Consider the following 23,981-nt stretch of genomic DNA (forward strand, 5'->3'; position numbering starts at 1 on the left):
GTTGCAATTTTAGGTTATATTCGTCGCATGAGGCAAAAAAAACTCTAACTTTGCTCTCCGATTATATTTGTATTTACGTTTGTGGCCCGAATTTATTATTTTTAATTTCAAACAGGTCAATTTTCGTTAGCTAAATAATATTTTCTTCCTGTCCTAATATAAATTTCAGTATACAAAATGTATCCGGAAAATAAAACAAAATCCATACATTTTCCAATAACAGACATTTCCTGTGTATGTTGGCTAGTAAGCTTTTAATCAAACTAACAAAACCAAAACGTTATGGGAAACTTACTATTGTGGTATAATATTCTCACTGCATTGGCCTAACTTATCTTTTCTAACGGGCTACTACAGATTTTCTCAACGTTTTTATTTTGGACGCCTTTGTAAAACGTTATTGGACTCTAAAGGCACCCAGCAATTGTAATTTCACTAATTTTTAATTATTTGTTTCTTTAAAACAGAAAAAAAAATATTTATCATAGAAAAGTCAGCCTCTCTTGTGGCTTGTAACATTGATTTCGAATACATTTATTACGAAATAATACTAATACTAATATGTTTGCAAGCAATCTTTACCGCAGTTGAGTTTAACTACGAAATGGAATCATTGCACACCGCCTTTGTAAAATTGAAACCACGCACCAGGGCGTCGCGACGCACAGCCTGAGAAATTCTGAGTTATTTTTATAATTTTGTTTAACCAACTTAAAAACGTACTGTACCTTGCATTGTTCATATACGTGAATCATGTTTTTGCATAATACCCCTTTTAGCCTAATATACCACACGAAATGCGTTGGCTGCCAGTGACTACTTCAGTGGTTACATCATCCAATACTTTATTTAGGACTTTAGTACATTAATTTGTTTAGCCTTCCTGGGATAAATTTCGTAAAAAAATAATATATCGTCACAAATACCTCTTATCGTTTTTTTTTAAATTAATGTTTCAGAAGAATCTGAGCCAACACCACCAGCACCCACCGAACCTACACCACCACGTATGTACAAAGTAGTATCATGTTATATGTGAGGTATTTTCTCTCGCTTTGCTTTTTGCCATTTTGGAAGATGCTTTCTTGTTTTAAAGCAATTGCAGAAATTCCGGATCACTGCCAAGTGTTACAAGCACCGGAATACGGCGGAATGCAATGCACTTCAACCAATAACATCGCATCAGAGTGTCGCTTCTGGTGCCAAGAGGGAAGTTATTTGACTGGTGCTAATAGACTTGTTTGCACTACGGATGGACATTGGTCAGCGGATGCTCCCAGCTGCGTTCGTAAGTTACCTTTACATCATTTTAAGAAGTTGTATTTCTAGGCATTTCCAGGATGTTAGGTGTAGGTATATAATCTTCCCTTAAAAAACATGCAACTTACAGAAGTCTGTTTTTGTCAGTCAAACTTACCCGCGATCGGGCATTTATAATTAGGATTAAATACATTTAGGTTGTTTGAGCCGAATTAAGAAGTCAAGTGCTTAGCGCGAGAAAAAGCGACTTTATTTATTTGTTTTTCCTATGCAACATTCGTCATAAAAAGTTTTACGAAAAAGGTTGGCAAACAGATAAAATGAGAATTTTATCTAAGTTACCTTGCAAAAACTTATAACCAAAAAAACACTTAATATTACTGGGCTAACTATATACTCGCTGCGACGACGTAAAAGTCATTTCTACTTCAACACAAGAAAACAAAACACGGATCACGTATTAGCACTAACCAAGTTGGCTAAACAGATCAATCACAGAAAATTAATATCCATGCAGAGTAGAGTAGAGAAATCCTGGTTGACTAAATGGCAAAGCGCGTTAATTTTGGTTGATTGACCAGTACACTGAGACAAGGTAATAAAACTGTCGACTAAAACGAGACATATGGTAAGCCAACCTACATTAAGCCTATTTGAGGTTTACCGCAATGTTTTTTTTTTTAATTTGCCTACTTTCAGTTCAATTGGCTAAAATATATCAGTTGGAAGAGCCTTGGTTTTAATGTGCACAAATCAACAAGCCAAAAATATAGTTTCGCTAAACTTTTGCGCGAAGCGAAGTCAAAAGTGCATTTCTCTAGTGTTAAGATAAATTCATTATGTCGTGGCGTATGATCCTAGGACGCTATGGTCACTTGGTGAAAAAAGGATGATTAAATAATTGAAAGTAAAATGTTTACAAATTTTCAAACTTGATTAAAGACCCATGCAACAAATTTTTCCGAAAAAATTGTATCCTTTTGGAAATCGTGATCGAGATGTATGATTAAATTTTATTATTAGGTATTCATTTTCAAACTAATCAATACGACATTGTAAAATTGAGATCTATTTATTTCAAGGTGTTTTCTGCGAGCCTCACTTTAACCTTCTTGAGAATGGTGAGTTCAGTTGTACAAATCGTAACACGTACGGCTCATTCTGTACTTTTGAGTGCAACGACGGTTACCAGTTGGAGGGTGAGCCCACCTCGATATGTGAAAACACTGGACAATGGTCCAACCCAAAGCCGCTGTGTGAACTAAGTAAGAAAACAACTTTACAACTTATTTTTTGCTTTGACTCAATTGTTTACTACAATGTTTGCTTGTTTAATTGCAACTCAACATTTGCATACAGTTTCTCTTCCTTGTGAACTGGAATTCGGAACTTGGTCGGAATGCGATGGCACGGCTAAAATCAGACCGTCGTACATTGTAGCCGAAGCAGTTGGAAATGAAACCCCATGCCCTTCTGTTCTTCCTGTTCAGTCCCAAGGTAATACTACAGTGGTTTTCAAACTGGAGTCTGTGAGAAAATTTGTCGCTCAACATCTTGTAAATTCTTATATGCGCCTTCTACCCCCATAGCAATCTATACATTATCATCGTCCCATTACAATACAAAAATACGGAAATAACGAAATATACTAAACATACAACAAGTATAACAATCTCAGTATATGGTGCATATCTATACCTTTTGAGGTCTTCAAAGAACGCTTTATTGTGAGTCATTTTGGTCAGGCAACTCATAAAATGGGCCACAATCTTCTTGGCAGCTTGTACGTGGGCCTCACACATCAAGCATGGGTGGATCCAGGATTAAAAAACATTTTTCGGGCTATTTGAGTGCTATGCAAACCAAAATCTGTTTTTATTAATTAAAATTTTTATACATAACCAAATAACCTAGTAATTATATACTTAGCCTTTAATAATATTACTTCTTTATTAGAAATATATTTTTATTAAGATGGCCCTTATTAGAAATATATTTTTAATAAGATGCAAAACGAAAGTGTTTGGAAAAAATGAGCCGCGGGTCGGATTAGGTTGCTTGGCGTGCCGATCCAGCCCGTGGCCCTATTTTACCCAGTTCTGCTTAGGCACTTACTGAAGCTATTTATACGGATATAACTAATATAGATTTCGGAATAATGCATGGAATTTATGCAAAACTTAGGAATTTAATTTAAAATACTGCTACCAAGCGTTAACCCCAACCTTAACGTAAATCAATGTTTTTTTCACGTATGGGTGCAAGCTACACTATTTCCCAATCGATAAAATCACGGCAAGTACAACATGGGACTACGGCTTTTATTTTACGCACTATTCTTATTAAAATAAATGAACCTGGCAGATCGATAAATCCGTAAACCTCAATTTCCTTAAACAACGGTTTATATTTATTTTGTATCTTTAAATCGCAAAACAGCCCTAATAGTAAAACTGTGATATATGATAAAGTTGTGGTATTATTGTTTTAATTACAGCACTATTTGCTAAATTGCTTAAACGAAACATAATTCATTTTAGGATTGCAATTAATATATTTTTGCCTGATTCGCAATATTAAAGTCTCAGGACATGAAAGCTAATTCTTAATTTTTAGGTTAAATATCAATATTGCCATTAGATGCGCTGTTTGTTTTTCTAACGTTAGCCGCTATCAACAGCATGACTCTTATTATCATGTTTCAAACATTAACATCTACTTTGTAATTTTATTTATTTCACACGTCTTTGTCATATATTTGATATCGGTCATGTTCAAATGGCGGATCGCGATCCGGTTCCGGATCTTTTCAGGGTTTTGTGCGGATCTTCTAATGTAGTCTTAAAAAATTAAACTTTCTACAGTGTTTTCATGTGAATACCAATTGTCAGTGTTAATGAATTTTGTAAAAAAAATCAAGCATAGAACGAGACCCCCAAATGCTAATCTTTGTGAGCGTTTGAGGATATCAGTAAGCGACAGAAAGCCCCAATTCGATGCTATTGTAAGACCTAAAGTCTAAAACAGGGGTCGGCAACCTACGGCCCGCGGGCCGCATGCGCCCAGCCAATGAAATTCATTCAGTCCGCCGCTTCTTTGACTAGATACGAGTCCATTTCAAATACTTTTTGACTATTTTAACTACCTAAGGGCGAAAACTTTTCCCGCTTTGCGCGAATGATCTTACTGCGTCCAACTTGTTTACGTTTTGATGCGGTCTTTGAATTAGATCAGCACTCCGTTACCGTTAATGGAAATCGCATGAAAAAATATTGGACATATATTTTTTAACATTTTGGATTTTCGGCAATGTAATAAAAACTTGCAAGAAATTTAAAATAAATCGGTATACTTAAAAAAATCGCGCTTGCTTCGCTCGCCACGTTCGCCCTCACTTCGAAAGGCTAACAAATACTAAACAAGATTAACTATTAAAGTTATCGCGTTTCTTCAAAGTAGTGTTATTACACTCTTCATTAGTAACATGGATGACGAAGTTTGGGCTAGAATTTTAAACCAAACAACGCCTTTTTTGCGCTTTGCGCCAACACTTTACTGCCTTCTTAAATGTAATTAAACACGTTTTTAAGTGCAAAAAGGTTCGAGTTCCGCCTGATTAAAAGTTGTTCTAACATTTAAAAAACACAATTCTCAGTTAACATTTTGTGCGGCCCACAAAGAGTTTTCTGAGTTACAAAGTCATCAATATGTTGTAGGGTACATTTACATAAATAAAGCGCCATAAATTTTAAAGCGTGGCCAATATGTTTACTATTCGCATTTGGTGGATCATCATGTTGTCAGGTTTGACTGTGGTGGATCATGGCAGAAATCATTTGAACACCCCTGTTTTATATGATGGGAGATTGGGAGCACCTATGGTAAATTGTTACCTTTTTCAACCTTCCATATGCAATCAAAAAGCTGAAGTTTTGCCTAACCATGCTACACAAAGCTATATCTGGTTATGCCTAAGCTGGTACAAAAAAATAAACAAAGGTTTCAAGTCAACCATATGCTCGACTTTTGACTTGTATAATACAAAAGTTTGACTATCGTAACTCTTTTTATGATGTTGCCTACCTGTGATACTTATGTTCAGTTTGTTCCAATTGCGAGGTTACTTGGGGTGAATGGTCGGAGTGCAAAGATGGCTTGAGGTCAAGATCTGAAGTGGTTGCTACGGTGGCATCGAACGGTGGAATTCCATGTGCTCCGTTAGACTTTGAAGAAGAAGGTTAATATTATTTTAGGATTAATTCTCAATCTGTAAGATTAATTCTCAGATCTTTTGGGTTACCATCTACACATTTTTGTTTTTTCCACAACATTGTTGTATTGAGGTAGTGAACTTTGTTCTGGCTTCAATGACTAAACCTTTTTTAATTGATAGATAGGACCCTAAATTGTATTGCTTAAATTTTTACAAATTTAAAATATTTAATTACAAATAAACCCAGAAAGTATGGGTTATACGTCAATTGTTGCCTTTCTCAAATCGTTAAATAGAAACAGAGATTTCAAATGAAAAAAAACATTGCTTTTTTTAATCCTGGACCAATAAATTTTATTTCATTTAATTATTTATTTATTTATTTTTTCTAGTTTTTATTCCATATCCTTTGGTGTCATAAGGTAACTCTAAGATAGCGACCTTTTTTACTATACCAAAATTAGACGTTATATCAACTGAAAGCTCATAAGAGCATATTTTTCGACTTGGTACTTTTTGTCCATAGCAATGTTACAGCCAAAATAAATAACAATTTAATTGCCCAACCCAATATGCGCTTTTACAATTTAATCTATTTAAATTCAAAATTATTTCCCATTTCGAGCCAATCTTGTTGTCTTGTCAGTGTTACTAGAGCGTTATAATATTGTCAGTATTTCCTACAGCGTTAAAATGTCTTAAACAAAACCCAAAATGTTGCTGATACATCTTGACCATTCGCGTATTTCCGGTGTAACGATAGCTTCCAAGATTTTTATTTGAGGATGCATATATTTTTCGAAGGTGACGTCGCAAACTTACGGAGATATTCATACATAGAAAATACACCAAGGAACCGTCTAAAACGCGAACATTTTATTTCCAAATTGAAAGAAGACATTACGCATTGGGCACACAAAAAAACTTATAACTCGTTCGATACCATGTCTTTGCTCATTTAATTTAATCAAAACTTTTAGAATTATTCCACGGATTTTTTTTGGTAAACACTGTAATGCGAAAAAAGCGAAAAAATAGTTATATATACATAATTATGTTCCTTGAAAAGTGTAAGCCGGAATAACTCTTACGTAAAAATATAAAACCCTTATTCAAGATTGTGTACATTGCGAAATGACGTGGGGTGAGTGGGGAGATTGCAGCAACGGCCAAAGAGAGAAACTTCAAGTGATAAGCGTAACACCTGTTGGCGCCGGAAATAAATGCCCAGAGCCTCTCATACAATCTGAAGGTATTTCGAAGATAAAATGTAATTGACTTGTTGCTGTAATCAAACCGATAAAAACACTACATATTTTTGTGGCTAAGCTTGCACTGATTGTACCGTGGGCTGGGGGCCTTGGAGCGAGTGCTCGGAGGACAAACGATCGCGTTCCCAAGTAGTGGTCCAAGACGTGGTAGGGGCTGGACAGGTTTGTCCCGAATTGAGCTCAGAGGAAGAAGCTTGTATTGACTGTCAACTATCATGGGGCGATTGGAGCAGTTGCACAGATGGGTCTAGATCCAGATTGCAGTACGTTCTCACAAATGCGATAGGAGCAGGAGCCGAATGCCAAGAACCCGGTCAGGAAACCCAAGGTATTTATTTAATTTTATTTATGATTACCTAATTGTTTCATTTCTTATGCTTTACAGCAGTGTTTTACAACCAATGACCTAAACAAGGTCCGCCATCGTGAATCAGTCGGCCCACCGCCTTTTTTCAAACTAGGTTACATGAACTAAAAACATTGGGGTATGACCTCGTGCTTAGTTTGTCAAAGTAAAAGCGGTCCGCATGAATTGCACTGGAGGGCCGCATACGGCCGCTGTGGATAGAAAGGATTACAGTACAACACGGCACTGAATATGTTTTCTTAAAATAGACAAAACGATTTTAAAATAAAAAAGGTGCGTTAAACGTATCCTAATTTGGATAATTGTAGTACTTTTAAGCTTTGTCTTTGCGTTGTGCCTTTGATCTGTGATGTGACAAACATTCACTGACGGCAAAAGACAATCTTGTGAATGCCTGAAAAAAAAGCATGGATGTATTTAAAATTTTTAGGCAATAAATTGAGCTTGCACAAGTGATCCGTAAAATCTTAATTTTTACACTTTATTAACAAAGATCGCAGTGTTTGTACAGTTAGACCAGTGTTTCTCAACATTTTTTACTTGGGGGCGCACCTAGTGATATTTGAAAAAGTGGCGCCGCACTTGCGAGCGAAGCGAGCGCGAAATTTTTTAGGTTTACCTGTATTTCTCTTAAAATGCTTGCAATTTTTTATTATATGGGCTTTATAGTTGCATATCTTTAAAGAGACTCCAGCCTTGAAACCAAAATAAGCAAACATCAACTTCGGAATAAAAGACAGTTAGTAATAGGGCGTAAATAGGGCTAATACCTAATACCGGTAGTCGTATAATGACAAAATCGGAATCAGACCTACATGGCCAAAATAAGGCATATACAACCTTTTATGTAACCCCAAACACCATCCATAACTATCACTAACTCCCCGAATATTTTTAACCCCAACCCAAGTGTTAACACCACCAACAACCCGCTCATAAGCCCAAACAGGGGGAAAAATGGGGGCCAAAACAGCGGCGCACAAATGTCGACAGCAAACGGACAATGCCAAACAGGTGTCCCCCAATCACCCCATACCTTTTCCCTACAGTCTTTTCGTAATTTTGTCTATTTAAGTCTTATTTCGATTACTTTTGGGCTTAATTCGACATGTTCAGGTCTTATCTAGACTATTTTAGATCTTATTCTGTCGTGGTCATTACTGCGAATTTGGAGTTATTATGTCGGTGGTCTTAGTACTATGGTAATATAGATTATCTGATTTAGATATTGTTGCTTTGTAGGTCTTATGGTGTTTTTTGTTTTAAAGTACTGTGGATTCAGTGAGCTAAGCTTACTAAGAAAGTAAAAATACACGTTTTATATTTTAAATTGTTTTTTCCTGTTGCTCGCGGCGCACCTGGCAGCCTTTCCATGGCGCACCGGTTGAGAAGCGCTGAGTTAGACTGAAAGAATGTCAAAGCATTCCACCTAAAAGCGTATTCCTACCGCTACCCATTTGTACCCAACATTTACGATTTTTTCTTAGTATGCATCGACTGCACGGTGGGTTGGGGTCCATGGAGCGAGTGCTCCAATGACAAACGAACCCGTTCCCAAGTAGTGGTCCAAGATGTGGTAGGGGCTGGACAGGCTTGTCCTACATTGCAATCTGAGGAAGAAAAATGTATTGACTGTCAACTTTCCTGGAGTGACTGGGGAGAGTGTGTTGATGGTTCAAGGTCCAAAACGCAATATGTACTTGTTGCAAATGTTGGAGCAGGAAAAGAGTGTTCTGAACCTCAAAACCAAACTGAAGGTAGTAATTATTTTCAAATTATACATATTTGATATTATGGCAAAAATAAAAATATTTAAGTTAAAAATGAACTGTATAAAATAGCAGGAAGATTATTGTTTTTAATTTACAAAAAATTTCGCTTAGCTTGCGTCGATTGTACCGTGGGCTGGGGACCTTGGAGCGAGTGCTCCAATGACAAACGAACCCGTTCCCAAGTAGTGGTCCAAGATGTGGTAGGGGCTGGACAGGCTTGTCCTACATTGCAATCTGAGGAAGAAAAATGTATTGACTGTCAACTTTCCTGGAGTGACTGGGGAGAGTGTGTTGATGGTTCAAGGTCCAAAACGCAATATGCACTTGTTGCAAATGTTGGAGCAGGAAAAGAGTGTTCTGAACCTAAAATCCAAACTGAAGGTATTAATTATTTTCAATTTCTACATGTTTGATTTTGGTACACTATGTACGGATCTGTAATGTAGCTTGATAATAAATTGCAAAGACCAAAAGGTTGAGTAGATCGACATCATCTCGATTACAGCGGTGTTGATAAGGTGTCAACGTTCTGTTCGGGGCTGCAGTCTTAGATAGCGACTCGAGTAGCCGCAATCTAAAAACGTCTGAAGCCCATCCGAGAACTTCGGGTTTGCAAAAATCAACCTTATGGTCGGAATGTTACAAAAAATGCCTGCAAACCTCTGATTTTTCATCGACCCTATGTTCTTTGACCTCGTTAACAGGTTCCGTCGGGTTTGGCCAATGTAAGAAGCGCCGCATAACTGCAGCCCCGAACTAAACGTCGACTGAAGGGTGCTAAATTATGCTCCTACTTTCGAAACTCAGACTGATAACAATTGCGTCCTATCTCTTATAAGTGTTGCTTGAATGGCTTCTCAGTCACATTAACTGAAGATGATTCAAGCTCGTATCGAAACGTCTTAACCAAGATAATATCGATCTAATCGACCTTTTTGGCTTTGCAATTTATTATCAAGCTACATATTTGATATTATGGCAAAAATAAAAAAATTTAAATGAACTGTATAAAATAGCAGGAAGATTATTCTTTTTTAATTTATAAAAAAATTTCGCTTAGCTTGCGTCGATTGTACCGTGGGCTGGGGACCTTGGAGCGAGTGCTCGAATGACAAACGATCGCGTTCCCAAGTAGTGGTCCAAGACGTGGTAGGGGCCGGACAGGTTTGTCCCGAATTGAGCTCAGAGGAAGAAGCTTGTGTCGACTGTCAACTATCCTGGGGTGGTTGGAGCAGTTGCACCAATGGGTCTAGATCCAGAACACAGCATATGCTTATTGCAAAGATAGGAACAGGAGCCGAATGTCCTGAAGTAGCAACTCAAATTGAACGTAAGTGCCTTGTTACGTGTTTATCAACACTTAAACACCCAAATTAATTAATTACCATAAGTCAAATCTTAGAGTTCATTAAATCTTAGAGTTTCGTCTTTTTTTAAATCTCAAAACTAAAAACTGAATTAATCGCATTATAGTCATTTTAAATTGTTTGTGAACATTTTAAATTTTAGCTTGCCAGGATTGCCACGTCGAATGGGGAATATGGAGTGAATGTGTTAACGAAGTACGATCAAGAACCCAAGAAGTCACAGCTGTGAGGATCGGTGCCGGTAAAGCTTGTCCGAAGTTACAGAGTCAAAATGAATGTAAGAACTTGAGTTTTGATAGTTAGCTGTTTTGTTTACCTCGTGATTTTGGCAAGGGATATTCCTGAATACCTTTGATTCAATAAGGATTTTGCTTCAAGCAAAACAAGACTAGGCAGAGATAGCCTATGGTGAGGTTAAAACTCACCAGTTCGGCCACAGGCGTGCTTAAATCAGACATTACAGCAACTGTTCAGGTTTTGCCTAGATCGTGAGTTAAAACCTTACCTCAAGCAGGATTACCTGGTCTGTACTTGATTGCACAACAAAGGCCGATTGATTTCGGTAGTTTTCAACTCACCGGCTGAATTAGCAATGTGCCGTAATTTATAGTCATATTAAAACGCAAAAATATATTTATGTCTCTATCGCTACCTCGTGGCAACAATATCTTTCAAAACAGGATTCGGTACTGATATCTTGTCTTAAACCTCTAGTAATATAGAGGGATTGTATTATTTTAGCCGAATTTAATTCTTACATAATTACCAATGGCTTCATGATTTTTTCAGGAATACAATGTTGGTAATTCTTTGTAGGCCGGGTTTAATTCCTTTGTAGAAAACAAAAAGATTAAATACCGAAGAGCGTTTGTCCATTAAGGGTCTCTTGAAACGTAACACTTCAAAAACCATTTTGGCTATATATTTATACTTGTACAAAGCGTCACACCATGATAGTAATTTCGAGTGAGGTAGTTCATCGAGTTTAACATTAGAAAGTTTCAAAAACATCACTATTCAATATATGACATCACGCTTTATTACATGGTAATATTGAATACCCAGAGAGTTTTCTTAAATACTTTTTTGATGTCAATTTTGTGTTTGTCTTCCGTGCAACGCATTGGCTAAATTGAAATTTTCCTCGTTCGTTTACTTCATGCTCTCCAATCAGGTTGTCAATTCGCAGGATAAAAAATGTGCAATTGTTTTTATAAATTATGGAGCTACGAGTTGAAAAACTTTTCAATGAATTAGAGGAAAATGCTTTAGTGTTGGAAGATTATATGTTAAAATTAAATTAAACTTGAAAGGGTTGCGGTTGTTGTATATTTTGTCATGGGGTATTTTTCAGGGCCTTATTTTCATGGGTGCTTTAATATTTGGGTCATTATAAATATAGTTCTCTACCAGGTTAGTTTTTGTAGTATTACGTATTATACTTTGGTTTATTCGTTTTACGCTTTACATTAAGTTGTACTTTCTCCTGTCTTGTTTCTGCAAGCAAAAGCAAATATGGGCCGAAAATTTCCTGCCTTCACTTCTGACGTAGATGCAAATATTTCACAAAACAAAAATGCCTATTGATTTAACACCCTCCCCCCAAACCAAAAAAAAAACTCATTTCCCCCCTATTATTAAAAAAATTGTAATCCATTAAAAACATATGTTTGATTCTCCCGAAACCAAAGATAAACGAACATTCTCCACCCGGGAGTAAATATTTCATTAACAAAATAATATTTAAATTTTTTTTAAACGCCCTTTAAAAAAATGCTACCCCAACCCTTGGGCCAAAACCACAAAGGGATTCGTAGTATCATTTTTATGGTTTACTAGCGGTTTGACTTAAATAACTAGCATAGTGGCGACCACTTAATAAAGGGAGGTATATTACTGTCGCTAGGTAGGCGTAGAGAGCTTCAAATAACTTTAACGTCACACTATTTTATAACGAAAAAATAGGACCCGCTCATAATTTTAAACCTATAAACCAAATTTACATAATAAACATAAATTTTAAAGATGACAGCCGAATATGTCAAGTTTTAAAGGTTAACTATATGAGTAACAGATTATAAACCCTCAAAACTATTTGAGGCACAATTAACAAAATCCGTTTTTAAATAAGAAAATGAACATAAAAACAATTAAAAAAACATTTTCGCGCTTTGCGCAAAAACACTTAACTTAAGCTGCTTGTTTGCGGTCTCTTTCGCGTGACAACAGCAAGTTTCTTAAAAATTTGAAAACGTTATGACGTTTCCGGCCTTTTTATGCCCCTTAAACCATCATGTTGTTTAACAGAGATTACGTAAAAAAGATGGCAACCCTAGTAAATAGTATTCCCCAACAGATTTTGCTTTGTTTACTTGTGTGTGTATCATCTTCGTTGTATAAATAGATGACTGCTTTTAACAATATAGTCAAAATATTTTGCGATTTTTCAAAAATTACATTTTCTTCTTAAAACTGTGAAAAATATGTACCACACTTATAATGGATCTTGTCCAATATTAGGCTTTTAACATAACTTATGCCAGCCTTTGCGTTTTAAATGATAATCCTGGTAATGGAGATTGTAATGTTTCTTTGAAGTGTGTGTTTTGGCTAAAAGTGAAAATATTTTGCTCTGTAAATTTATAAAACATTTAGTGCATGTTCCACTTAATAGATTGCGGCAAACTCGTTTAGTTCTTTTAAACAGGAAACGAAATTTCCAAGATCACAAAAAATTTGTGGCGTTATATTCAAAGTCTGATTTCGTTTTATAATTGCCCATTATATTCTACCATTGCAAGCGAAAAGTTTTGCAGTTTTCGTGTAATAATTTTTCCAGTTAAAATTCAAAATTGTAATTCTTCCTAATCCTTGCGAATAATAATATTTTTATGCTAGTGAAGCAATAAATAAACGTTGTTGGGTAATCGCAAGCGCGTAAAAGGTTCCGGTTCTGATTAAGCGTAACCTAATTCGGTTTGATTATTATGTTTCGCTATTCATTACGTATTTTTGTTCCAATGAGGTGCATTGGAGGTCACTAGAACCACATCACTGCAGTTTGTACGCGACAATTAACAGCAATTATATTGCGTTACGCGGTGTCTGTTTAGGGCGGCCAGGCATCAGTTTCAAGATAATGCAGCCAACCAAAAATCATTTCACAACAGAACAGTAGAAACACCCCCAAACTGCAGCTGCGAAAAATACGTCAAACGTTTGTGCGCCCAACCGTGACATAATGGATGAAAGACGCTGATAAATTGTGTTTTCGTTTTAAAAATGATTTTCCTAAAATCCTAAGACTGCAATTGACTTATTATTGTGACATTAAATTTGAAAAAAATGATTTTTCAATTGAAAATCGTTTTTTAAACGTTTAAACCGAAATGGGCAAGTTTGTTACAAAGGGCCGCATGAGATACAAAGTTGACTTTTGTAAATCTTATAGAATTGCGCAACGATTCCATTAAAACGAGCTAAATCATACTAGGGCTACAACGTTAAACAATGTTAGCTTTTAGTGAAGAATCCATAACATACCGTAGTACGTGTTTTTTAGAGTGATGTTATACGTTTCAAAGAATTGATTATATTATGGTTTGCCTAATGCATTAATGATAAAAATATAAATACACAAATCTAAAGGCTTATAAAAACGTAATGGTCAGTTTTCATATTGCATATATCAGCTGATGGCAGGGAATATGTTTAGGTTTCGGCTGTAAATATTGACATATTTGTGTCTGGCGTCCCAAGGCAAAATGTACTCCTTTGGCGGAATCTGTTTCGCTGTTTTAAAAGTGCCCCTTTGTCGCGTATTAACGCGAGACAGTCTGTATAACCGGTGTCGTTTTAACCAGATCCTTTTATTAGGAAATATTGCCACCGCTAGGTAGGAGTACAGAGCTAAAACCAATTTTACGATGACGTCTTATTTTGTTTCTAATTTCTACCCCCAGCTGAAGGCCCCTGGGTAAATAGGCTTCTAAACCCTTAAAGGCTCATCTACATATACGCCTCCATCTTGTATGGACTTTTGAAGTCTCTCCAAATTATAGTTTACCTGTAAAACTCTGGACAAAAAACGGTCTGAAACAAACCAAACAAACCCAACCAAAGAAGAATTTCAGCAAAAACAAGATATGTCTCGAAAATAAATTTTCGGCCAAAATAATAAGTAAAATTTTATCAGATGTGATCAGTTATTGATGAGGTGGAAAAACAGAAACTAATTTATTTAGGGAGTATTTTTTTAAGGGGATAAAAGTCTAAAATACCAATATAACAAAAAACAATTGTAGCCAAATTAGTATAATTAATAATTTTGCGTAGTCTTTATCAAAATACCAGCAATTAAAGTGTATCGATTGCCTAACTACTCCTTTTTAATCTGTGGTTAACGTGGAAATTTTCGTCCCATATGCAAAAACAAGCCAAAGAACAATAGAGCAGGTGTAGCCTTAAACCAGTGGTCGGCAAACTTTTTTTGTCGCGGCCCAATATTCTTTTCCAAAACCTGTTGGCGGCCCACTAAGTTAAAGCACTACAACAAAACCAATTAATGTTAAAGCCAAAGATTAATCGCTTGTACAACGCACTAGCTTGTTACAAAATCTTATTGGCACCAGTGCAATTCTCAGTTATCAGACTACCAAAAACGACAAATTGCGTTTTTAACAGGAATTTTGAGTTACAAGAAAACTAAACAACGATAGCAAAACAAAAGAGCAAAAATCGTAATGTCAGTTTCCTCCGTTGAAGCCAAAGCAAATCAATACGTAAAATTTGACACTAAATGGACAAAATACCGATATTACTGGCACACAGCATTTTAATCGTCAGGCTTAGCGGAGCTAGCTAAGAAAGTATCAGTATTTTCTTATTTTATTAACCATTCAGTGCGACAAGTGAAACTGTTTGCATTCGCTAGTAGCAAAATCTGGAAGGAAGTTTGTTGTTGTGGCAACAAGTAAGTTTTTCAGGCTCGTATCCTGCAAGCGGTTTCTGCGAGCTGATTTTATTTGTTTCATTGCTGAGAAAGGCTGCTCGCACATATACGTAGTGCTGAACAGTGATATAATTCGGTTCGCTTCTTTTTTCAAGTATGGAAATTGCTCGTGATGAAGCTCCTGCCAAAACTTCAAGACAGATGAACTATAATTACCATTGGTATCGCTTTTTTGGGCTTTGCTTTGGAGACTTTCGTCATAGGCTACTGAAGTTGCAATATTATCCCCAGTTAAAATTTAGCTCTTACTTCATCTTCATTTGGCCTCAAGTCTAGCATCATTATCAAACGGATTACGAATTAATTTCGCAGAGACACCTAGGTCGGTAAATTCAGAAAACCTTTTCTCCATTTCTTCATAAACGTGATTTATATTTTGTGCAAATGCCTTCATTTCTTCTTTACAAAATTGTTCATTTTCGTCAGTTACACACAAGTTTGGAAAATGAGTAGGATCTCCGTTTTGCAACTGTCGTTTGAAGAGAATTAACTTTCTTTTCATAAAATTAATATTCTGCATCATGTCACGTAACAAAAGGCCCTTACCTTGCAAATTAACATTTAATTCGTTAAATTTAGACGTGGTGATATCTGTCAGTGATATCTGTATATTCATCAAGCAAAACACGAAATTGACGACGGTGAAGTAGATGTGCACGAATATAGTTCACGATCTCCAATTTTCCTTCTTTTTGTTCTGATGCTGTCTGATAACAAATAACCAGTGACGTGCGGTGAGGTTCCTAGATGGTGAGACACAAATTTTTTCGAGTCACGTTTTTCTTTAACAACCACAAAAACGGTATCGTACCGGTAATAACAAAAAAATAAATAAACTCAAAAACCATTCAGATATCAAAAACAAAACGACTAAAAAGTAGTAAAACTACATTAATATAGCAAACGTATTAATATGACTACATCGTTTATGACGTAACAGTGCATGACAATCGAAGGTGTGGCATGCCTGTGATCGACTGTTGTGGTAGGTTACTGCTCATAAAAGCTACAAAACAAATTATTATTAAGAGTACAATATTTATAAATTTTTGGGTGACCATGCCCCCCCTGGCTACGCCTATGACAGCTACACATATCCTCCTTTTTAACCAATCTCTTTGAAAGTTCAGTGTTATTCTTTTGTCCAGTCGTCTGATGCAAAAGTTTAAAATTTGCAACAGGTCTGCCTTTATTTATTACTTCAACTTTAGAGCTTTACACTACAAGAAGTACACGTACTATGCGGGCAACCGGGCATTCAAGCTGGTCAGAAAAAGGTTTCATAGCCGGAACGTCACAATTGAGGCATGCCTCAAATCCTAGCTAAATCGTTCATCATATTTTCCGAGAGAATTAGCGAAAGAAAAAGGCTCGCATAATGCAGTGCATAGCACTTCTGTGATCTGAACTGAGCCACGGCTTGGCGCTGCCTCACTTAGCGTATTTCAACGATTTTGACCGCGTGAACGCTTGATATGAATGACACAACAGAAATAGAAGAAAAAATAAAGCACACTTTAGCTATAGAAACGTAAAATTTGCGGTAGAGATATAACTGATATAACTTTTGCTTGATATATATTTTGCTTTGCCAGATGTTGACAGGTGAGGCACTGACTCACCTGCCTCCCCTGACTGCACGACCCTGCAAATAACACATTGAGGATCATTACTTTTTCTTTCAATGAAAAAGTATTTCTTTTCCCATTCTTTATTCCCTTTTCTATTTACTTTTCTCTTTTTCGAAACAGACATGATTCGTCTTCAGAAGTAATCTAAATCCTGCTGCCTGCACTATACGCCGTATAGCGGTCATGTTGAAATGGCGGATCGCGATCCGGTTCCGGATCTTTTCAACGTTTTGTTTTTACGTTTTGATGCTGTCTTTTGAACTAGATCGGCGCTTCGTTGCCGTTAACGGAAAACGTATTAAAAAATATTGGTCATATATTTTTTAACATTTTTTATTTTCGGCAGTTTAATAAAAACTTACAAGAAATTCAAAAGAAATGCTGGTATACCTAATTAAAATCGCGCTCGATTCACTCTCCACGTGCGCCCTGACTTAGAAAGGTTAACAAAACCTAAACAAGATTAACTATTAAACTTATCGCGTTTCTTCGAAGTAGTTTTATTACACTTTTCATTAGTAGTATGGATGACGACGTTGAGCTCGAATTTTAAACCAAACAAACGCCTTTTTTCGCGCTTTGCGCCAACACTTTACTGCCTCATCAAATGTAATTAAACACGCTTTAAAGTGAAAAAAAGATCCAAGGTCCGCCTGATTAAAAGTTGTTCTAACATTTTAATAACACAATTCTTAGTTCTGAGTTTGGTGTTGCCCGCGACTAGAAAAAGGTTGCCGACCCCTGAGTTAAACCAACTAATCATTTTTGTCACTGAAACAATCTTGCTGATGTAGCACACTTCAGTTTTGACTTTTGCAAAGTTATCAACATGTTGTAGGGCACATAAAATTAAAGCGTGACCAATATACTATTCGCATTTGGTGGATCATCATGTTGTCAGGTTTAACTGTGGCGGATCATGGCAGAAATCATTTGAACACTCCTGCCGTATAGTATACGGCGTTGTCTAAAACGTTTAATTCTAAAGCAGATCCTACGTCTAAATGTAACACACCCACCCTAGCCTAAACAAAATATGGAACATAATATTTAGTTTATACTAACGCCTCCAAGATAACCGGTTAGCCAGTGACTCCTAGAATAACTTTTGCCAAACTGCAGTGGCCAACCTTACCCTTTCTCAATCTCTAAAGAGCCTCGCCTTGAAAACCAATAATTGAAGATAATTACGCCTGCCTCGCATACCAGTATTGTTAGACTTAACAATGCAACTGTGATGTAACAATGGTGCCAATTAACAACTTTTAGCCACACCAACATTTAAAATTCAGACGATTACGCGGCCTATAATGACCTTATTAAACTAAACTTTTAAAAAGTTCCTTGCGGCCCACAATTACATGACTAAACTAAACTATTAAAAAACAGCTCGCGGCCCACTAAAATGCCTCTGCGGCCCACATTTGGGCCGCGGCTCACAATTTGGCCGACCACTGCCTTAAACAATAAAAGTGATTGAAAAATATAATTTATTAAAAAGTAGCCCCGATAAATAAACCTATTTATACGAATCACATGATATATTATCGCCTACAAAATGTACCCTAACAATATACAGAACGACCGAAACCCTGTCTGGGTCATTCTAAGGGGGCAAAACCCACAAAATATGAAATAATTGTTAGTTTACGATTAAAAGGCTAAAATATTAATACATGGTGAAACCATAAATATGTTGTTCGTTTTTTCATGGGTAAACTCCCAACGAGTGAGTGATTTTTTTAACGCTATACCATACCACTTAATTTGTGATTGTCCTTACTAAGCGATCCTTACTAAAAATATGCCCCGTGGCAAACCACTCCTTCCCACCTGTAGTCACACGTGAAGGCTGGATATTTTCGTTCTTTGATATAATGTGCTTAAATGTAACAAAATTTACTGATAATGATTGAATACATCTTTATACTGTATAGCTTGTGGAGACTGCATTGTGGAATGGGGTGAATGGCAAGAATGTAAAAACTTTGAAGCAGTTAGAAGCCAAGTGATCGTCAGTGAACCTGTTGGCGTCGGAGCAGCTTGCCCAGATCTGCAGACGGAAACTGAAGGTGCACCTTATGCATAGGATTAAACCACATATCTTTCCTAGTAACTACACCTTACTTTAATTACTGTCCAATGTCCATAGAAACTAAACATAACCCGATTTACAACAAAACTTTGTTTGTTTTTTTGATATTTATTTTTACTGTTTTGTTTTAACATTTTTCCTCGTTTTACCTATCTAAAATAATACAGCCTTTGGTAAAAGACTAGTATATTTGTGCAAAATATAGGCTACGAAGCAGTGCATATCCCTAATTTACTTAAATTCGCTATTCGTCCTTGGCAGTACCAAACTTAGCTTTTTTCACTGATATATCATTTTTTTAATTTATTGATATGGTAACTCCTTTTTTCGCGCAGAAACTCTCTTCAATAGAAGTCTACTTTACAGAACTTCTAACCCAGGGGTGCACAACATTTTTGCTATGTACGGTCGCATTAGCATTCTCTATTTTTCTCACAACCGCCAGTAAAAATGTCACATAATATCGAACCGATACCAAGTGTTAGCATCGGTATTCACCCTATATTAGGCCTACCATATGTCCTCTTTTAGGAGGGTTTGTCCTCTTTTCTCAAGAAAAGTGAATGGTCCTCCGAGGACGCCTAAAAATGCCCCAAATGTCCTTTTTTTCGCATTTCGAGTTAGTTGCTTATACTTTCAACAAGACTTCTAGGCGAGACGTATTTATTTCCAAAAAATTACCACCCGATCCGTTAGCAATTAGTGCATTTCTAAGCAAAGAGGTCTACGATAATTAGGGCATCCAAGGGCAGAAAAGTCTTACTTTTAGACCTTGAGGTCCTGGCAATGCACTAATTTGGACTTTAGGTCAACTCCCGGCGTAGATAAATTGAAAAAATACGCTGAAAATTCACAAAAGATAACAAAAATGAGAGATGGAATCAGTAACACTCGACCCACCTGAACCCAAACGCTAACCCGAATCCTAACCCAAATAATGTGCGTTAATTTAATAATTACTTGAACGCTGGCAAAAAAGCCCAAATTCGTGTGGGCATAAGATAGTTTCTCGTCCATGGTATATAGGATTGTTACGTCACAAATTGAGGTATTGGGACCTGAAGCGTTTATATGATTATTAAATCAACGCACTTCATTTGGGTTTGGTTCTTGGTTAGGGTTTGGATTTGGGAAGTCGGACTTTTTGATTCTTTTGCTGCAGTAATTGTCGCTAGCCTTTTTGCTTAGAAATGCACTAATTTCTGACGGATTAGGTGAAATTACTGTAGCCATGAAATATGCTGAGTTGCTGGTTTAACAAAAAAGGTTTTCCAACAAATTGCCCTACCAGCCCTACCTTTTTGATTGTTAAATAACAAACATTGCACCAGGAAATTTGCAACCGGACCACACATGTAAAATAGCCCATTAATAAAGCAATGTGTGCGATTATTCACTTTAAAACGCAGCATTTTAAATCGTCATTTATAACTTTTTTTTAGCCGCCAACAGCAAAACTATCGCGCTTGCAACAAATAGACCAATATTTGCGCTCGAGTCAGCAATCAATACCAATTTCCTATCAAAAATTAATCGGAAAGTCCCGAAACAACCTAACATCCCCAAAATCAGCATAAAACGTCTTTAAACTCAAAAGTAACAATTCTACTTTCGTTTTACTTACCAGCAAAAAAACGTCCTCTTTATGGGTGCTGAAAATATGGTAGCCCTGCCTATACTAGGATGGTATCAGTGTCCATTACATCATTTCTAACGTCCAATTTTTGTTAGCCTAAGTAGCGTATTTTTGAACGACCTGGTTTGCAGCTGCAACTATAAAGTTGATAGATGGCAAGAGGTTTCTTAGAACGGAAGTGGCCGCATTAGGCACATAAAAACGATTACCACTATTGAATGCACAGCTAAATGGCTGCAAAGAAATCAAGTTAAAGTTCGCACGACTCAAAAAAGGCATACTTTGTGTTTAACTTGTTTTATAATTTGGATCGATGTTACTCAATGGCACATTGGCCGCATTGGAAAGACGTTATAGGCTTGCACAAACAGCAAACATTGCGTTAACTAGATATTTTGGCTGGGATTGCATTTGTAGTAAGCCGACGCATCTTGCGAAATCGAAAAAGATTTTTTTGAAGCGCTAAAATTGTTTACATTTAGGTGCTTAAAATTAATATAACATGTAGTTGGGTGGCATCGCCTCGTGGCCCTGGATCCGCCCATGGTATTATTCATTTGTAATCATATCCTGAAATACTTTCTGTTTAAAATATCTATATCGGAATTATGGATGTTCAGAGTAGAATCCCACGGGATTCTAAACTTTAGGTTTCGATTCTAGAATAACGAATGAAGAATATCGAATCCCAGTATATTTTTATTAACTTATTTTTCAACCTCGATTTTGTTTGGGGGAGAGATTAATCTTAATATTTTCTAACATGTGTATATTGTAATTAACATAATAATCTCCCAAATGTTTAACATTCCTAACAACTGTCATTCGAAGAAGTTCTGTAAACTTTAATGCGTGTCCAGATTGTTGGAAGAACTTAATATTTTGCCAATATAGTGAGTCCATGCAACTCTATGCAATGAACTCTTCGGCACATCGGCAGTTTCGTAAAACATTGTTATGTGTCAGTTCTACTTTTTTCTAACGGGATCTATTAAGTCAAATATGTACTGCTGAATATTGGCCTAAAGTTAACCTTAAGTTTAAACTCTAACTCTGTAGCGCATTTTTCCAACGCCAGCAGTCAAGCAGTCCAGTACGTTTTACAGAGAATTTTACTTTTTCAACTTAACGCAGCTAAGGAAATTGCGAACTCTGCACCTGGCTTATACACGTTTGTCGCTCGCCCTATAACGCTTGATTGACACTTAATTATGCGTCGAAGGTTATCGCTAAACGCGAGGGAACTGTTCTTCCAAAAAATCGCTGACGACGCACTACGTTGCTATATTTAAAACAAGCACTAAAAATGTGCCGCCGCGGCGGCGCCAGGCCTTTATCTAATTTGCCACTCGCGTATGTAGAATTAGGAGCAACCATCGACGTTAAAACATTAAATTATAGCGTTCCAATTAACCGAAATAAACGGCAGAATTGGATATGAATCCAATTTGGATTCGAATACAAGTATTAACGTTTGTCAATCATTTGGACCTCTGGCAAGAATTTTGCAAATACAGGAAACTTATTTCCGACTTGTGATCGGGGTCTTATGCAATCGAATTCGTTATGTCGTTTCTTACCTTTTTTAGCCTATTTGTCGTAAATCGGTATATAAAACTGCCCCTTTCCAATTGGCTCAACAGATCTGTTGGTTTTTAAACTAATTACAAGCTGTTTTCTACCAGTTTTATTGGGAGACCTAGTTAAGACAGATATGATATTCGTATGTTAGCTACCAGGGCTCGACTATAATTAAGCTCTTTATAATGTGGTAAGCCACGGTGTCATGTATTGTGCCGTAACAATTTTTGCATTTCTACTCCACACTGATCTTAGCCAACCGGAAGACTGGCAACTGTAGGCATATGTCTGCCCAGCCCCCTGGCCTACACCACAATGATCTGTTTACTAGACCAATTTAAGAAGCCTAATTTCCGCAAGTGAACCAAAAGTTTATGTTAACGTATGGCCGCCGCCAACAATGGTGTTTCAAACATGTGCAAGGCCGCATAAGTTAGGGGAGATCTGGGACCAGTGGATCATAGGGACAAGTGACTCGGGAGCTTTTTTCCCCTTTCTATTTAAAATAGATATTTAAAATTTTGGATGTGGTATCGAGATTCAACGCCATCTTTGTCTACGAGTTTTCGAACAAGACGATAATCTGTGTAGATTTGAGACAATAAAACGATTTTTGAGGCAAGAAAGTAAAATTTTCACATCTAATAGAAATTGTATCTTGTACTAGAGCAAAGCGCTTAATGAATGTGGTTTAATAGGAACAATTCTCTTGTATTTTGGTTAGTTGATGGCAAATATTACACCTGAAAAGCTAGTATAAGTTTCAACTCAGGCCATGCCAAGTGCAAATGGCTGTCACGGGGACCAGTGGTTCACAACCCGGTGGGGACCATTGGATCAGTGAATCAGCAGTATTGTTCGCTTACCGAATAAATAAATCACCCAAATAAGCAAATTTTCTACAGCATCCCTAAACTTTAAAGTTGGTGGTAGCCTTAAACGTATTAACAGACACACAAACGATAGTGATGACGTCACAATTGCTTCTAAAGCGACATAATACGGAACTATGAATTAAACTACAAGACCATGTATATAGTAATAAATATAAATTAGCAAATATTGCAGATGAAAATTGTAATTATAATTGACAGTGTTTGAGTTCTTCTTCTTCAACAAGATGTTTTAAAATCAGTGGTCCCCAACCCTTGAACCAATAGTCTTCATGGGTGGGGGACCAATGGTTCACTTGAGTAGCATTTTTGGCATGCAAAATAAACAACTTTTCTGTGCTGACATTTTAAGTTAAATGCTGTGGTATGTTGTAGGATAGATTAAAGTTCATGTTAAGACTTCTAAATCCCATTTTACGACGCAAATAAACCCTGCAGATGAAAAAACTTCAAAATTGAACCGCTGGTCCCACATCTCCCCTACTGTCAACGGCCGCAGGTTGTGCACCCCTGATCTAACCGTTAGTTGTCTTAAGATTGATGAATTTATGTTGCTTTTAGTATTTTTTTATGATGCTTTTAGGCCGACAATAGATTTGTACGTTACAATCTTTACGCGGTTAGTTATTAACTATTTTTGGCTGCCTTCTATATTTAATAGATTGTTTTGATTGTGAATTGGAATGGAGCGGATGGGAAAGCTGCTCAAATGGTTCGAGATCAAGGACACAATTTGTATTAGTCAAAAAGATAGGTCTTGGAAAATCTTGCGCGAGGCCAGAAATCGAAACTGAGAGTATGTACATTACGCTATTTCAACATAGATATATTACTTGTATGTATAGATATGAGTGTTGTTAACAAGTCATTCTGAAAGGACCTAA

General features: G+C 36.6%; 1 protein-coding gene across 2 annotated transcripts in view; it reads left to right on the forward strand.

Annotated features, from left to right (window-relative positions):
• LOC146168305 (uncharacterized) overlaps nucleotides 1–23,981 on the forward strand; it is a 37,898-nt gene that overhangs the window by 7,867 nt on the left and 6,050 nt on the right. The window contains exons 11-23 of one of the 2 annotated variants that reach the window (XM_083388995.1): nucleotides 960–1,007; nucleotides 1,097–1,288; nucleotides 2,343–2,525; nucleotides 2,620–2,757; nucleotides 5,363–5,497; nucleotides 6,591–6,725; nucleotides 6,803–7,072; nucleotides 8,599–8,868; nucleotides 8,995–9,264; nucleotides 9,944–10,213; nucleotides 10,393–10,527; nucleotides 18,830–18,964; nucleotides 23,759–23,893. In XM_083388995.1, coding sequence (XP_083245121.1) covers nucleotides 960–1,007; nucleotides 1,097–1,288; nucleotides 2,343–2,525; nucleotides 2,620–2,757; nucleotides 5,363–5,497; nucleotides 6,591–6,725; nucleotides 6,803–7,072; nucleotides 8,599–8,868; nucleotides 8,995–9,264; nucleotides 9,944–10,213; nucleotides 10,393–10,527; nucleotides 18,830–18,964; nucleotides 23,759–23,893 — 2,316 coding nt within the window. The remainder of the gene's footprint in view (nucleotides 1–959; nucleotides 1,008–1,096; nucleotides 1,289–2,342; nucleotides 2,526–2,619; nucleotides 2,758–5,362; nucleotides 5,498–6,590; nucleotides 6,726–6,802; nucleotides 7,073–8,598; nucleotides 8,869–8,994; nucleotides 9,265–9,943; nucleotides 10,214–10,392; nucleotides 10,528–18,829; nucleotides 18,965–23,758; nucleotides 23,894–23,981) is intronic. The other variant, XM_083388996.1, reaches the window with a different exon arrangement.

Source organism: Ascidiella aspersa, chromosome 1, assembly GCF_963924565.1.
Source record: "Ascidiella aspersa chromosome 1, kaAscAspe10.2, whole genome shotgun sequence".
Classification (NCBI taxonomy): domain Eukaryota; kingdom Metazoa; phylum Chordata; class Ascidiacea; order Phlebobranchia; family Ascidiidae; genus Ascidiella; species Ascidiella aspersa.